At 42.4% G+C, this 15,477-nt stretch overlaps 1 protein-coding gene and 1 pseudogene across 1 annotated transcript; one reads left to right on the forward strand and one right to left on the reverse strand.

The window, feature by feature from the left end:
* The first annotated feature begins 1,100 nt into the window (after window positions 1–1,100).
* LOC144365798 (out at first protein homolog pseudogene) lies at window positions 1,101–6,004 on the forward strand (annotated as a pseudogene).
* A 2,564-nt stretch (window positions 6,005–8,568) lies between these two features.
* LOC101976867 (saoe class I histocompatibility antigen, A alpha chain) lies at window positions 8,569–11,225 on the reverse strand. The gene is made up of 6 exons (XM_078018545.1): window positions 11,159–11,225; window positions 10,631–10,894; window positions 10,147–10,422; window positions 9,284–9,559; window positions 9,040–9,156; window positions 8,569–8,621 (listed from the first exon to the last, which is right to left on the reverse strand). Exons 1-6 carry the CDS (start codon window positions 11,220–11,222, stop codon window positions 8,569–8,571), a joined length of 1,050 nt encoding a protein of 349 aa, XP_077874671.1. The 5' UTR covers window positions 11,223–11,225.
* Between the last annotated feature and the right edge of the window lie 4,252 nt (window positions 11,226–15,477).

Genomic DNA, 15,477 nt, shown 5'->3' on the forward strand with positions numbered 1-15,477 from the left:
ATGTGACTCCATTTTGTTTAATGACTTCATCCTGTAAAACAACCATGACAAGTAGAAGAGTCATGACTGGAGCAAGATGTTCTTTTCCTTTTGCTATAGAAACCTTTAAGAACACGGAACTACCTAATGGGGTATTGTTTCTGTAACTAGGGTACCGGGGTTCTGTTTCTGTAACTGGGGTGACTGGGTTAACTTTGATTGTTTAGGCTTCCCTCCGCTTGATTGCACTGTCCCACTTCTGTAACCTGGCTTGCTTGCATTGGCCAGACCCCTGAACATCCCTTTTGCAGTTTTCAGGCTTATAAGGAGTGCCCTTACAATTGTTCGGGGCTGATCAGGGGAACAGCTTTATGTTCTGGTCAGCTGCCACCGGTGTGCTTCAATAAAGGCTTGATTTGATTATACGTGAGTGGTCTAGAAGTCAGTTTATGAAACCCTGGGACAAAGCTTTAACTGTAACAGCCACATTCATGGGGAAGTGAACTAGGTTCCCTTTTTGAGTATCAAACAACCTGTGTTCAGATGAAAACCACCATAGTCATTCTTCTGACCACATATTCTTTCCACATGCCCAACAAACTGCTTTCTATCCAAGGCCTCCGAAGTCTCATTTCATCACTTAACCAGTGTAAACTCCAGAGTCTCATCATCTGAATCAGGTCCAGGTAGAGATGAGGCTTCTTGAATTAATTGATGTAAGTGCAGCTCTCTACACACATTTCACAGAAATCCATCCTGTGAACTAAAGAGAAGACCTGTGTGCACCTGACAAACCTAATATAGTGGTGGGGGAATAGAGGCTGGTCCCAGGAAATCCTGGCTCTTTTTTGATATGAGAAGGATCCAGGGACTCAGAAATAGACAAAACCTATAAAATTTCTTTGGGCCACAATAACTCCTAAGGAAGTGACACCTGTGGAATTTTTTTTTTGTCCTAATACACCTTTCCTTGTCCCAGAGCTTTTCTGACATGGAACTTCCTAGATATGAGGTGTCCCCCAAAAGCTCATGCAAGACTTTAGGGGGTGATGTGATTAGCTTATGATAATTATAACATAATTAGTGGACTAATCTGGGTGATAATTGTAGTCAAGTAGAGTATGGGTGGAGGAGGTAGGTCACTGGGGCATGTGCCTTGAGGGTGTATATTTTGCCCCTAGTGAGTGGAGAGCTCCCCCGCCCCCAGATTCCTGATTGTCATGTCCTTGTCTGCTTTTCACCTCCACATTCTTCTGCCCTGGTGTCTGTCTCACCATAGGCCCAAAACATGGAGTAAGTTATCTATGGAATAGGACCTATGAACCTGGAGCCCCTCTCTTATTTTATTCTTATTAGGTCTTTTGGTCACAGTGACTCAAAGCAGACTAAATCACTTTCCAATTTTGAATCAATAAGTTTTGGAATGCCCCCCCTCAATGAATTGGGAATACAGTTTTTCTGCTTAGAGAAGGAAGCTGAAGGTCAGATCTCCCACCCTTACAAGGCTCTAAAGAAGTTGGGTACAGAGACGCCCACTCAGGCCTATCCAACTGCAAGATCACTCTGTCTGCATAGGGACATTTCCTGCCTGTGTCACTTCCATGCCTCTTCTTTTAAAATTAGGCTAATTTTCAGGAATTTTGGAGATAGGACTTATGAAACAATTAAGTTTCTCCTATATTCCTTCAAAGCTAGCTTTGAATAAAACCTATTTTCCTTCCAATTTGATTTCAAAATTTTCTGGAGCAGAGAGCATTATGATCTGGCTTCTTTCTTCCCAGGCAGTATTACAGCTGCCCAATAGCAACATGACAGTGAATATTTCTGCAACAATGAGAATTATAGCCTAACCTCTTCCTCCCCAGGCAGAACATAGTGCTGCCTGGTAACAATCTGGTCATTCTTGTATATGTTAATGGAGAGAGAGAGAAGGAGATGAAGAAGGAGGATCTCTTTATTATGCTGTGGGACAACAGTATTATTGGTTTTGGGATACACCTTTTTTCTTCCGTCTCCTCTCTTCTCCTCTCCTCTGTTATTTCCATATTAGCCTCAATTATCTTCCACAGACCCCCATCTCCAAACAAGCTTGCCTTGAACTTGCAATTCTCCTCCCTCTGCCTCTTGAGTAGCTGGCATTACAAGGTTGTATAACTAAGCCTGATGTTTTTTGTCTTTTATGTCTCTTAAGTAAACTTCTGAATATGAGGAATTCATTTATAATAACTGACTCAATATTAAGTTAGTCTGTGTTATTTGCTTCTGCTGTGTTGTCTTTCCTTGTTTTCATTGCATACTTGGTAATTTTTTATTTAATGCCACACATTAATCACTCATAGGATTAAAGTCCCTTCTAGATACTCTGTCTGACGTCTGGCAAACAGTTAGGCTTTCTAGCATGGACAGTGGGAACAGACATTTTTTTCTGGCCCTGTATATCCCTGGGTACCATTATTTTCTCTTATCCTTGTCCTTGCATGGTGTTCTTATGTGTGTGTACTAATGAACTGAGGACAGGACAGGTGCCCTGTAGCATGGAACCACCAATGCTATTAGTTTCAGCAATGTGACTTCATCTTGCATATTCTGCTGTTTGGCCTCTCCAAATACAGATCTCTGTTCCCTCAACTTCCTGAAGCTTCTGTGTAGGGCTCCTCCTCCCTTCACTGTGTTGGGAACTGAATCCAGGAAAGAAGATGGACAGTTTGCAGCCTCGCCTCTTTCATTCTCTTTCCCTCAGAGACTGCAATCTCTGTAATACTTGTCCGAATGTCTTTCTATCTTTTCATGTTTTTATGAATGTCTAGTGTTTCTTACTCTAGTATCAAAGCAAACATCAACAAACTGAACTTATAAAATGATTGCTGTAATTTTACTTTTTTAAAAAATATATTTTTTAGTTGTAATTGGACACAATACAATTACTTTATCTATTTGTTTTTATGTGGTGCTGAGGATGGAACCCAAGGCCTAGCACATGTGAGGTAAGTGGTCTACCACTGAGCCACAACCCCAGCCTCTAATTTTACTTTTTAATAACTAAATTTGAAAAATGACTAGGTCACTGTTAGTTTCCTACATCTTCAGGCATTTTGAAGGTTATCAGATTTTTCTTTATACATTAAACTGATTAAATATGTAATTTTCTGTTTCATAGTTGCACATGGATGTCTTATGAGCCACTTTCTACTATCTGTTCTTTCTTCTGGTTTCTCCTTCATCTTCTTGTTTCCTTTTGTACTGAATTGTGTACATTGTTTGACACGTTGGTTAAATGTGGATTCCTATAGAAATTGTTATTCCCTCTTTGAAAATTTGAGTCAATGCCAACCCAGGGCCTTCATAAAACAAAATCATGGCTTAAAGTTATTTAACCCAATTAGTAAAATCAATCAGGGCAACAAACTTGTAGGGGTCCAAGGTGGTGGTTACAAATTTTTCAAAATAGTAATGTTTCTTCCTTTTTTAAAAATTTTTTTTCTGGTTTGAGGTAAATTTTCTAAGAACTCTTGAGTGAGGGAAAACAGATTTTCATGTCTTGTTTAGAGGACATAAATCTTTTGTTTCCTAGATTTAATGGAAATCCAGAGTGACTCAAATTCAGACTATCTCTGAGGATCATTACCTGTGTACTTGTTGTGACTGAATGGTGAGTGTTACCAAAGCCCATGTGCCAGAGGGTTGATCTCTGGGTGGTGATACAGGGAGATGATGAAATCCTTGAGAAGTGAGGTCTAGTGGGAGGACTTTTAAGATATTGTGGGCTGTGTCCTTGAAAGACATTGCCAGACACACTTCACCTTCTTTTTCTCCTGGTGAGGAAGTGAGTGGTTTTGGTCTGTCCAGTGCTCCCAACATGATGTGTGGCCCCACTACAGGTGTGAAGTGGCAGGACTAATCATGGACTTCACCTTATAAAACTGTGAGCCATAATAAACCTTTCCTTTTAATAGTGAATTATCTCAGGTATTTGGTTACACTGACAGTAAACCAACAGACACAGCACTATGACTTGTGAGTCTAAGAAAAAGCTAAGATTCCAGATTTGGCAAATGCTTTCAGTAGGAGTACTTTTCTCCATAAACTCCTGCCTCCATGTATATATTCAGTAAAATAATTACTATCTTACTTATACAATCTCTTCATTGATGCTTTTTTCATTTTGTGTCTTTTTTTTTGGGGGGGGGGTGATTTTGCTGGAAGAGGAAGCCTTGGAACCATGTTATTGAAAACTAAATCAAAATGTACTGATTCCTTCCTGCTATTAACCTGACACCAGGGCCGATGCTGGAATGCTATTCTGTCTATAGCAATGCTACTTATAAGTATACTATGTGCACTAGCAGTGGGTTGTGAAATGTTTGCTGTTATTCCACAATAAGACACATACAGAAAGTGAGAGTAAGGGGCTGGGGATGTGACTCAAGTGGTAGCAAGCTCACCTGGCATGCAAGGGGCGCTGGGTTCGAACCTCAGCACCACATAAAGATTTAAAAAAAATAATAATAAAGATGTTGTGTCCACCGAAAACTAAAAAAAAAAAAAAAAAAAAAAAAGTTAAAAAAATTATCTCTTTCTCTCTCAAAAAAAAAAAAAAAAAAGAAAGTGGGAGTAAGGATACCTCTACCACACCTTGTTCAAGACTCACACTGCCGACAGTGACACCGACAGCGCCAGCCTGGAGCTGCGCAAGCCGGATGGCACACTCCTCTCCTTCACAGCCAACTTCAAGAAGGATGTGAAGACCTTCCGCGCCCTGATCCTGGGGGAACTGGAAAAGGGGCAGAGTCAATTCCAGGCCCTCTGTTTTGTCACCCTACTGCACCACAGTGAGATCATCCCCAGTGAGGCCATGGCCAAGCTGCGGCAGAAAAACCCACGGGCAGTGAGGCAGGCTGAGGAGATGCAGGGCCTGGAACAGCTGCACATGGACATCGCTGTGAAGTTCAGCCAGGATGGCCTGCTGAGTCCCCATCTTCACAACGCATGCGCTGAGGCCGCAGATGCCTTTTACACCTACCAGGAGAATGTCCAGTTCTGGCTGGAACAAGGTGTAAACAGCTTTGTCTTAGAGGCTCTACCTAAGGCATCTGAGCAGATGGAACTGCCTCGCTGCAGGCTGGTGGGGGACCATAGGAAGCCCTGCACCTGCTGCCATGGCCTGAGCCTAGCCTAATACCCCTGCAAGCTCAAGTACTACCACAGCTGTGAGCAGCCCACGCCCTACAAGTGTGGCATCCGAAGCTGCCAGAAGAACTACAGCTTTGACTTCTCTGTGCCCCAGAGGCAACTGTGTCTTTGGGATGAGGACCCCTAGCAGAGCTGCTCTGGGCCCTGCCACCAGAGGAGGTGACAACCCTACCTAAGGCCTTAAGTTCCCTTCCCCCACTCTGGCCCTGAAGCCTAGGCCTGCCTATGAAAAGGAGTGGGACAGCAGGGTCATTCATGAAGGCAGCCCCCTCCCACCCTGTGCCTTCCTTGGGGGCAGGAAGAGACAAAGCTAGTTCTCCAGACTTGCCCATTTCCCCTCCTCCTCTCCCCTGAAGTGTTCACTTTCAAGCAACCAAAATGTGACAGCCTAGAATTCAGCTCTTCAAAGGTTTAGATCCTAAAAGGAGACTCTGCCTATTAGCCCATCTCCCCACTTATGACTAGAAGGAGCTGGCCTTGCCAGCCTTCCTATTCCCCACCAATGAAAGGATTGCACCCCCAAAGGTGCTCTTGGGGACCCATGTCACAGCCCCTGTGCCAGATCCCATGCATTCTTCTTTCTGAAGAGGCCAGGCCAGGTGTGGGGCTGAGCAGATGCCTACCACCCCTGATACTGACCACACGTGCCTTTCCCCAGACCTGGACTTTGCCCCTGGAGTGGGCACCTCCTCTTTCTCCCTGTAAACAGAAATATTTTTGTAAGGTTCTGGGGAAGGGAGGGAGTATGGAGTACAAGAAAAACTTGAATTCCAGATTTTTAATACAAAGTATTTGTCATTTGTACCATAAATAAAAGTTTTAAATTTTTACTTGACACACTAAAAAAAAAAAAGACTCACACTGTCTAGGAAAAAATGCATATTTATACAAAGCCCAATGTTTCAACAGCACATCTCCACTGAATGCCTCTAAAGTTCTCTCAGTCTTCTTTGTCAGTTTTCCCTTCTCCATTGATGCAACTCTTATCTTGCAGATTACAGTCACAAATTTTTGGTATTCTCACTTCCTCTTTCTCATATCCCAGATTAAGCTCATTAGGAAGTGCCAGAAAATCCATTGTCAAAATGTATTCAATATCCAAATACTTTCAGTATTTCCTCTGCTCAGACTCCAGGGGAAATGACTGACACCTCCAGCCTAGGACTGACTAGTTCCCCACAGTTTCCATGCTGCCTTGCTTGTCCTCCTGTCTCAATTCAGTTCTCAGCTCAGCAAAGTGATGCTTTGAAAAGATGCACCAGGTCTGTCTTTGCTTAAAACTGCTTCACTCAATGCAAGATTCCTTTAGTCAACCTCCAGATCTTCAGTGACTTGCTGTGCCTCTGACCTCCTCTCAGTGACAGATCAGGAAGACTCAGATCCTTGCTGTCCCCAGAACACACACAGAGGAGGCTGCCCTGGTGTATTTTCATGAGATCTTCCTCCAAATATTTTCATGAAAAATTCTTTCATGTCCTTTGAATCTTTCCACAAAGCTCATCTTGCTAATAAGTCCCATGCTGAGCACCCTAATAAAACAGCTATCTTCTCTATCCAACACACTCACTCTGATACCTTCCCTGAATCATTCACCACCTCACATGAACACTGTCCTCATTTACTGTGTTTAGAGTGTATCTTCTTCCTCTTTCCTATAGAACACAGGCTCTATAAGGGTGGATGTTTGGGCTTGTTTTCAGTTCCCTTATGTATCCTGGATACAAAATGTGTGTCATCTACTCAGTACTCAACAAATGACAGCTGAATGAATGTTCAGTGTCAGCCCCTCCCTCTTCTAGAGACACCATATTTATTAATGGAGCCTCAGATCAAATGCTGCTGTGGCATCTGCAGCACAAGGCTTCGCACACTGAGGTCAGAGACACTGGGCTTTTCTCACACATGCTGCTCTCCTTTCTCCACACCAGCCCTCCTGCACTCCATAGCACTCACGTGTTTTGATCTTCAGGAAAGATGATCCTTGACTAATGGGTCATAATTTCCAGCTAAAAGAAACCTTTATAAGACTCTGTTTTATCAATCCAGGAATCTGAAATGGAGTAGTAGAGCTCAGCGCAGTGAAACTGCTGAGTAGAGAAGATGGGACACTAGGAGGAATTTATCTAAGATAAAAAATCATGATATTCTTCCTCCCTACTATTATTATAATCTGGTTTCTTTAAAAGTACTGGAGAAATGGTGGAAAATACAATACAGGAAACTGCTCTGAGTTTTGTCTGACAAGGACAGGAAAAAGGAATTCTGCTTCTGTCAAAGATGAGAGACAGCCAGAAGAGAAGGAGACTAGAACTCACACTTAATAACAAGAACAGGGATCATTCTCTGCAGAAACTGAGAAACAAACAAACAAACAAAGATGAGAGAAGGTCAGACTTGTGTTTGAGCATATTCTAACCCCATCACATGAGCCCCTGTCATCAGAGGTCCTGGTGGGATGAAGTTTAACTGAAGGGACAATGACCAAGGAGCAGGGAAGATGATCCAGCTGAGGAGTGACCACATCCATGCCCAGGACGTACTGAGTGCAGACTGTGCCACCTTCTCCACCCTCAGCTCTTTCAACCCTCTCTTGTCCTCACCTGCAACATCCTCAGCACAGCAAACATGTGGATTCTCAAGGTTTCAGGTTTTATTTTCTCTCAGAAATTTTAGGACTCCTCTTTTCATTTAACTGACCCATCAACCACATTTCACAGCACAAATTTGAAATACAAATCAATACCCAGATTCTGTTTTTCAGTAGGGAAATAAGAAGCTATAGCCCAGGGCAACAAAGCCAAGTGAAGAATGGAGATGTTCCAGCCCCACATCTGGTATACAGGAAAGTTGATTGAAGAAGAGAACAGAAAGGTGTGGGGATGGGTCTTGATACTCCAGGAGAGGTTCTTCTTTCCATTTCCTTACTTCAAGCTGATAAGAACACAGACACATAGATACAATTCGATGCCAGTTGCACAAAAAGTAGTTGGGACTTCTTGAAGTTACAGTAGGGAGCAGGAAGAGAACCAAACAAATCCTATGTCACTTGGCCACACAGAAGCCTGCTTACACTAGAAAATAAAATATTAGGAGCAAATTTATCTCAGTCTTTCTATGTGGAGACACTCTGAATGAACCATTACATGCTCAACATGTCCAAATACAGAGAGGCCTGTAACCCAAGAGTTTCCCCATGCTTCAATTCCATTCCCTCTTCAAGTATTCCAGGTCTCTCCTTTTTAAGCAGCAAGGGACACATCAGAGCCCTAATCACTGTCATTACCCAGGAATAAAAAGTCATACTGGTCAGAGCCCAAGGAGATGTGGCTAATGGAGGAATTATGGGATGGATCAGCTCTCCCATCATTCCCTTCTACACTACCCAGAAGGTCCCAGGGATCATTGTTCGTAAAACTTACGGGCAGCTGGAGCATAGGTCCCTTCTTTTCCATCTGTGGGAAGAAAACATCCTGTGAGAGAGCAGATTGGAGGTAGGTCTTAGAGGTACTCTTATTTTCTGGACCTCAGGAAAGTTTCCAGAACTGTGACTGCAGATGTAGGGAAGGATCAGGAGACAAGAAGAAAGGAGATGGGTAAAGATGGAGCCAACAGCTCTCCTGGGTGTCTGTCCTCAGCAGGGAAATTCCCTGGTGGCCTCCAAATGCTGGAAATCATGTCCCATCATCACAAGTTTCAGGAGAATAAATTTGTCCTATATTTTCTACCTGCTTTACAAAGAATAAACAGGTTCCTAGGCTGAGGAAACATATGTGTGAAGATACTACTTCTCTTTAAAAAGGTAGGGCTTACTTCTCCCAAGTGCTTGAAATCACCAGTGGGAGAAAAATTCAGACCTTGCATTTTCCCTACCTGTGTTTTTCTTCTTCCAAAAAACAAAAGATACCGCAGCTCCAATGACAATAGTTCCAAGGACAACCAGACCGGCAACAGTTCCCATGATGGGGATGGTGGACTGAACAGGTGGCTCTGGGAGAGGAAGTGAAGTTATATGAAAGGCCCTGATCTCCAGCTCTCAGTCCCTATCCTGCTGAGGGTCTCTGGAAAGCCTCTTGCTTTCCTGACAACGGGCTCTGTGCCCTCACCCCCTCCTTACCCCATCTCAGAGTGAGGGGCTCAGGCAGCCCTTCATGATGCACATGGCATGTGTATCTCTGCTCCTCTCCAGTAGGCACCTCCACAGTTACCCATTTCTGGAAGTTTCCATCCCCTGAAGGTCTGGTCTCCACAAGTTCCATGTCCTGGGTCTGGTCCTCCCCATCTCGTTGCCAGTTCAGGGTGATCTCCTTAGGGTAGAAGCCCAGGGCCCAGCACTTCAGAATGACATCCCTTTCAGGGCTAGGGTGGTGAGTCACATGTGTCTTTGGGGGATCTGAGTGAAAGAACAAGGAAATTTAGACATTTGGACATTACCTCCAGTTGGCCACCATCCAGAGAATGGTCAGCACAATTAGGGTCTGGGAGGGCGCAAGCACAAAACCTAGACATAAGCTTGGACTCAGTCTTCTGGCATGATGTCCTATTCCTTGCAAAGTTCTAGAATCAGGTTAAGACAACCCATTGTAAGAGGTTACAGGTGTCTCAGAGGAACTTAAGTCTCAGGGTGGGTGGAGACTGAGTAATATAGAAAAGCTGGAGTCAGACCTCCAAAGACACTAGGCTGGAATGGACCTCCAATCTATCCTTGATGCCAAGACTGCTGCCAGAGAACTGTGGTCAGTTATTTATTGTCTTTCCTACCAGCCAGGAGAGAGACTGGATCCTTTACTTGTCCTGAGAGAAAGCAGCCTTTAGCTGTGCTCTAGTAGGATACCTTGGAATCCAGGCAGACCCACTTCATTCTGGACAAGGAACAGGGCAATGTTCTAGAGTGGGTGCCATCGATCTCCTTGCCTTCTTTTGGGAAGCAGGCGGAGAGATCTACAGGAGCTCAGCCAGGTATCCCGCAGCCCCTCATACCTAAGCACTGCAGGGTCTCTTTCCTGCTCTCCAGATATCTGAGGAGCTTCTCCACACAGGTGTTTTCCAGGTGGACCCTGTGGAGCTTCATGACACCAGGCGCCTTCCAGTATCGCTGGATGTTCTGAGCCACCGAATCTGCCACAGTCCAGGAGCTCAGGTCCTCATTCAGGGCGAAGTAATCCTCCCCATCATATGCCAACCAGTAGAACCTGCGGAGCAGGCACCCATCTTGCCCCACTTCGCAGCCGTAGGTTCTCTGGATGGTGTGAGAGCCTGTGCCCACCCCCACGGTCAGGGGCATCCTCACTCCGACCAACCCGCCTGTTCCCCTCCTCGCCCCCAAATGTAAACAAAACCCGATCACAGTCCCAGTGGATGCTTTCTGGGTCAGGGGACTCCATGACTCCCTCAGAATCGGGAATCCCTGTGGACTCAGGACAGGAAGAGATTTAGACCTCAGACAAGGGCCCAGGGCCACTACCGCCCTCGCTCTGGTTGTGGTGGCTCAGCAGGTTGGTCAAGCACGCTTGGAAATTCTTTGCGGAGTCCTTGGAATTCCATGTGTCCCAATGCTTCTGCTCCTCCTGCTCCACCCAGGGCGACCATGGCTTCATCCTCTGGGACTCAGAGTCGCTGTCAAAGTGCTGGAACTGTGTGTCGTCCACGTAGCCCACGGAGACGAGGCGGGGCTCCCCGCGGCCCGGCCGGGACACGGAGGTGTCGAAATACCTCAAGGAGTGGGAGCCTGTAGGCAGGGATACTGAGACCAGGTCCACCCTTCTCCCAGCGCCCTGCTCCAGGATCCAGGAGGAGAGGAATTGGCTCCGGAGAAGCAAAGGTGGTGGGACAAAAGAGAGAAGGATTTAGAGGCTGAGTGAAGAGCCAGGACTAGCTGCACCACACAGGGGACAGTCTGGGACAGGAGCAGGAGACCGGCTTCTCTGGGTGGGAGGAGCAAGGGGACGGTCCTTCCTAGCATAGTCAGGTTCCTTCCTGACCCCGCACTCACCTGCCCAGGTCTCCATCAGGGACACGGCCCCCAGTAGCAGCAGGAGCGAGGTTTGGGGCGCCATCACCTCCAGCCTGCACTTCTGTGGAAGTTCTAAGTCCTGGATGGTGGGTGGGGACTTCAAAACCCAAACCACTGTAATGCTGATTGGCTTCTCTGGGAGTTTAACCGCGCAATAGGAGCGAGACCCGGGGCCACTTCAGGAGTGTCTGGGCAGAATCACCTGGCCCAGGTTGGAAGAGGGAGAAGAGAAACGCCAAGGAAAAGGGGAATCCCCAGAGCTCTGCATCCACACCCCAGACACAGCTCTAAACACTAAAAGCCACGCCCAGGGACCTGGGTCTTCAACCTGACCACTTCTTCACAGAGTGCTCTTTGTCACAAGGTTCCCTGATTCCTGCTTCAGGGAGTTCTAGAATGGTTTGGTTTCAGGATCTTTGTATGCTTCAAAGGTTTATGTGGAGTATGTTTATGTGGAGTATGTTTATGTGGAGTATGTTTAACAATTAGAAATTAATTCCATTTTAAAGATGATATTTTATTCATTCAGAGTATTTATAAACAATTGTATGTCAATAGAATAGTTTGAAAGAAAAATAACTGTTTTCCAAAACAAAGATTTAATCAGAAGAGTGGATCTTTTTTTTTTATTATTTTTTCAGTTTTTTTAAATTTTTAAAATTTTTTTATTGGTTGTTCAAAACATTACAAAGCTCTTGACATATCATATTTCATACATTAGATTCAAGTGGGTTATGAACTCCCATTTTTACCCCAAATACAAATTGCAGAATCACATCGGTTACACATCCACATTTTTACATAATGCCCTATTAGTAACTGTTGTATTCTGCTACCTTTCCTATCCTCTACTATCCCCCCTCCCTTTCCCTCCCATCTTCTCTCTCTACCTCATCTACTGTAATTCATTTCTCTCCTTGTTTTTTCTTCCCATTCCCCTCACAACCTCTTATATGTAATTTTGTATAACAATGAGGGTCTCCTTCCATTTCCATGCAATTTCCCTTTTCTCTCCCTTTCCCTCCCACCTCATGTCTCTGTTTAATGTTAATCTTTTCCTCCTGCTCTTCCTCCCTGCTCTGTTCTTAGTTGCTCTCATTATATCAAAGAAGACATTTGGCATTTGTTTTTTAGGGATTGGCTAGCTTCACTTAGCATAATCTGCTCTCGTGCCATCCATTTCCTTTCAAATTCCATGATTTTGTCACTTTAGTGCTGCGTAATACTCCATGGTGTATAAATGCCATATTTTTTTTTATCCATTCATCTATTGAAGGGCATCTGGGTTGGTTCCACAGTCTAGCTATTGTTTTTTTTACAGTTTTAAATGTCTTTTTGATTTGTCTTTTTTTAGAAAACTGCTACATGTTCATATCTTCTGCATTTAATGATTTTGTTTGAAACAAAAAATGCAGCCTCGAACTAATATGTGAGAGGAATCTTTTTAAATAACGTTTTAGGCGACTCTGGATCTTCATCTTTGATACCACACTATATTGATATACATTTCAGGTTCTTAAAAGTTCTTTGCCATATGGACCCTGAAACATAATCTTTGAATAGTTCATATTTTGCTGCATGAAATGCTGTGGGTGTGTCTTTGTAATGAATTACTCTTGTACTAATGCATGATATTTTTTTAAGTCATGCATTATTCTATAAATTATATAGACCTTCTAGTGTACATACATTACAGTGCAACTAATCAAGAGGTCACATGTTGATAATACCACAGATTTCACCAGAAAGTATTATAAGCATTGAGGTCTCTGTCAAGTTCATAATGGTAGATTCAGATTTTCACAGATTCTGATTTCCTTCTAAGACTATACATTTTATCATTGAAAATATTATTGTTAGTGGACAATCTAGAAGAGACAGGCTCAGGTCATTTTTTAGAATGTTGGTCACATTTTGAAGTCCAAGGAATGGTTTCTCTGTCATTCATTCTATGTAGCAGAAATGGTATCCCATAAAAATGGGGCTAGTACAACTCACCAAATAGTTTTTGTTGACACAGACACCCTACTTTGCAATGTAGCAGAAGTGTTTTATTTGTACTTCCCATTCTATTAAATAAATATTTTTGTAATGTGAACTCGAATGGAAATTTAATAAAGTTAATAATTTTTATTTCTTCAAACAGAACATATTCAAGTGAACTGGCATTTTCCCTTGTGCAGTTAAAACATGCTCAGAAATACAACAAATACTATTGCAGTTTTGTACCTTGGTTTCTATCTTGACAAGTTTTATTTCAGTGTAAGTAATGTTTTAGTGACAATATAAAAATAGTTTTTAATCATATGAATCATGTGCAAAGATTTGAATACCTCCAAGGACTCCACAGTCACACTTTGAGAACTGCTGGTCCCAACTTCTTTGCTTGATCCACTACAACTATTCTCAATAATTGCTATAACATGTAAAATATATGATATTTTGAACAAAGAGTGGACTTATGCACAATTATATACAGAAAAAAGAAGTTTTTAGAAATTAAATACTGATCATATACATGATAAATCTATAGATGATTTCGATGACTAAAAGCTGTATCAGAAAAGAAGTTATACAATAGAAAAAGTAATGGTAAGGAAAACAGAAGAACTCTAAGAGCATTAGCTATCAATAAAGGATGTCCCAAAACTGAATAATAGGAATTCCACAATGAAAGCATCAGATAAAGAAAGTAAAGCAGGTTGCCTCTAGGAATCAGAAAATAGGGCTTTGGGAGATTGGGATAATTTGTATTTTTACCAAGCCTTGTAGAAATATTTTAAATTTCAAATACATCCATGGTTCTACTAGAAAAATTAAAATTCAGTGTTTAAAAAGACAACGTGAGAGAATAGACTCAGATATCACTCTGTGAGGTATATCATAGGAATGGGCAATGCTCAGCATTGTGGGGTATACCTATAATCCCAGTGGCTTGGGAGGCTGAGGCAGGAGGATTCCAAGTTCAAAGCCAGACTCAGCAACTTATTGAGTCCCTAAACAAGTTAGAGAGATGCTTTCTCAAAATGAAGAAAAAAAAGGGCTGTGGATGTGCCTCAGTGGCCCTTGAGTTCAATCTCTAATACAAAAATTAAAACTAAATGAGGCAGTATTTAGAGGAAGATGGTGGAATCTGATGGTCATCATTATACAAAATACATGTATGAGGACTTGAATTGGGTGTCAACATACCTTATTTACAAACAGAGATAAGAAAAATTGTGGTATATATGTGCATTAAGAATTGAATTGCAAAAAAATGTACATGTATAATGGCATAAATTGGTGTGAACATACTTTATATACAGAGATATGAAAAATTGTGCTCTATACGTGTAATAAAAATTGTAATGCATTCCACTGTTGTCATGTATTTTTAAAAAATAAATAATAATTAAAAATTAAAAATTAAAATAAATGAGGCAGTAATCAGAGGAAGACATATGATCAGGTGGTAGATTTTTTAGGAAGGGATTTTGTTTTATTTACTGAGTTTATCTGTGTTTCTTCTAATGGGAAATATTGCATTATAATTGAATGCAAGAATTAATTTGCCCAGAGAGTTAGAAGGTGATGATGCAGGGTAGGGAGGGGCCAATCTTGTTCCCAAATGCAGGGGTGGCCTTAGACAGCAACAGACCATCCATTATCACTGGTGTGAAGATGGAGGAGACAGTTTCAGCTGTGGTGAGGGATTATGAGGCAGTTCTTACTTGAGTTCTACTTTTTTTCCAAGTGAAAAGAGAAAGTTCATCCTCTGGGATAAGAAGTGGGGAAATAGTACTGGGGTGTGAGAAGGGAGGAGAAGCAGAGAAATTGTCCCCTCAGAGGACCAGAGAACCACTGACCTGGGAAATGGCATTGGAAGAGGGCAATGCTGGGACCACTGAAGCTTGTATTCATTATATGAAGGAAAGAGAGAGAGGTAAAGAGAAAGTGCAGCATTCAGGCTGTAGGAGGAGCATGATAAGAGACTAGAAAGAAATAGAATAAAAATTTTCTGGTCTAAATGTACAAATTATTTTTAACTTGTCATTTATCCTGTCGGAATTTTATAATTTTCTGTATTAAATATATATTATGGTGATACATCCACCCAATAGGAATACTTTTGAAGAAATGTGTTCTTATTCTATGAAGTCAGTATCACTCTGATACCAAAACAAAGACACATCAAGAAAACAAAACTATACATCAATATGCTTGATGAACATAGATGCAAAAATCCTTAATACAATATTAGCAATCTGTATTAAAAAACACATTGAGAAAAATGTACACCATAATCAAGTGCACTC

Source organism: Ictidomys tridecemlineatus, chromosome 8, assembly GCF_052094955.1.
Source record: "Ictidomys tridecemlineatus isolate mIctTri1 chromosome 8, mIctTri1.hap1, whole genome shotgun sequence".
Classification (NCBI taxonomy): Eukaryota; Metazoa; Chordata; class Mammalia; order Rodentia; family Sciuridae; genus Ictidomys; species Ictidomys tridecemlineatus.

Bases quoted from the DNA above. Each gene is read 5' to 3' on its own strand.
- LOC101976867 (XM_078018545.1), bottom strand. From the start codon at position 11,222: ATGGCGCCCCAAACCTCGCTCCTGCTGCTACTGGGGGCCGTGTCCCTG. The intron at 9,157-9,283 runs GTAAGGAGGGGG...TTCCTCTCCCAG, and splicing joins GCCCCTCACTCTGAGATGGG to AGCCACCTGTTCAGTCCACC. The intron at 8,622-9,039 runs GTAGGGAAAATG...TTCTTCCCACAG, and splicing joins TTGGAAGAAGAAAAACACAG to ATGGAAAAGAAGGGACCTAT.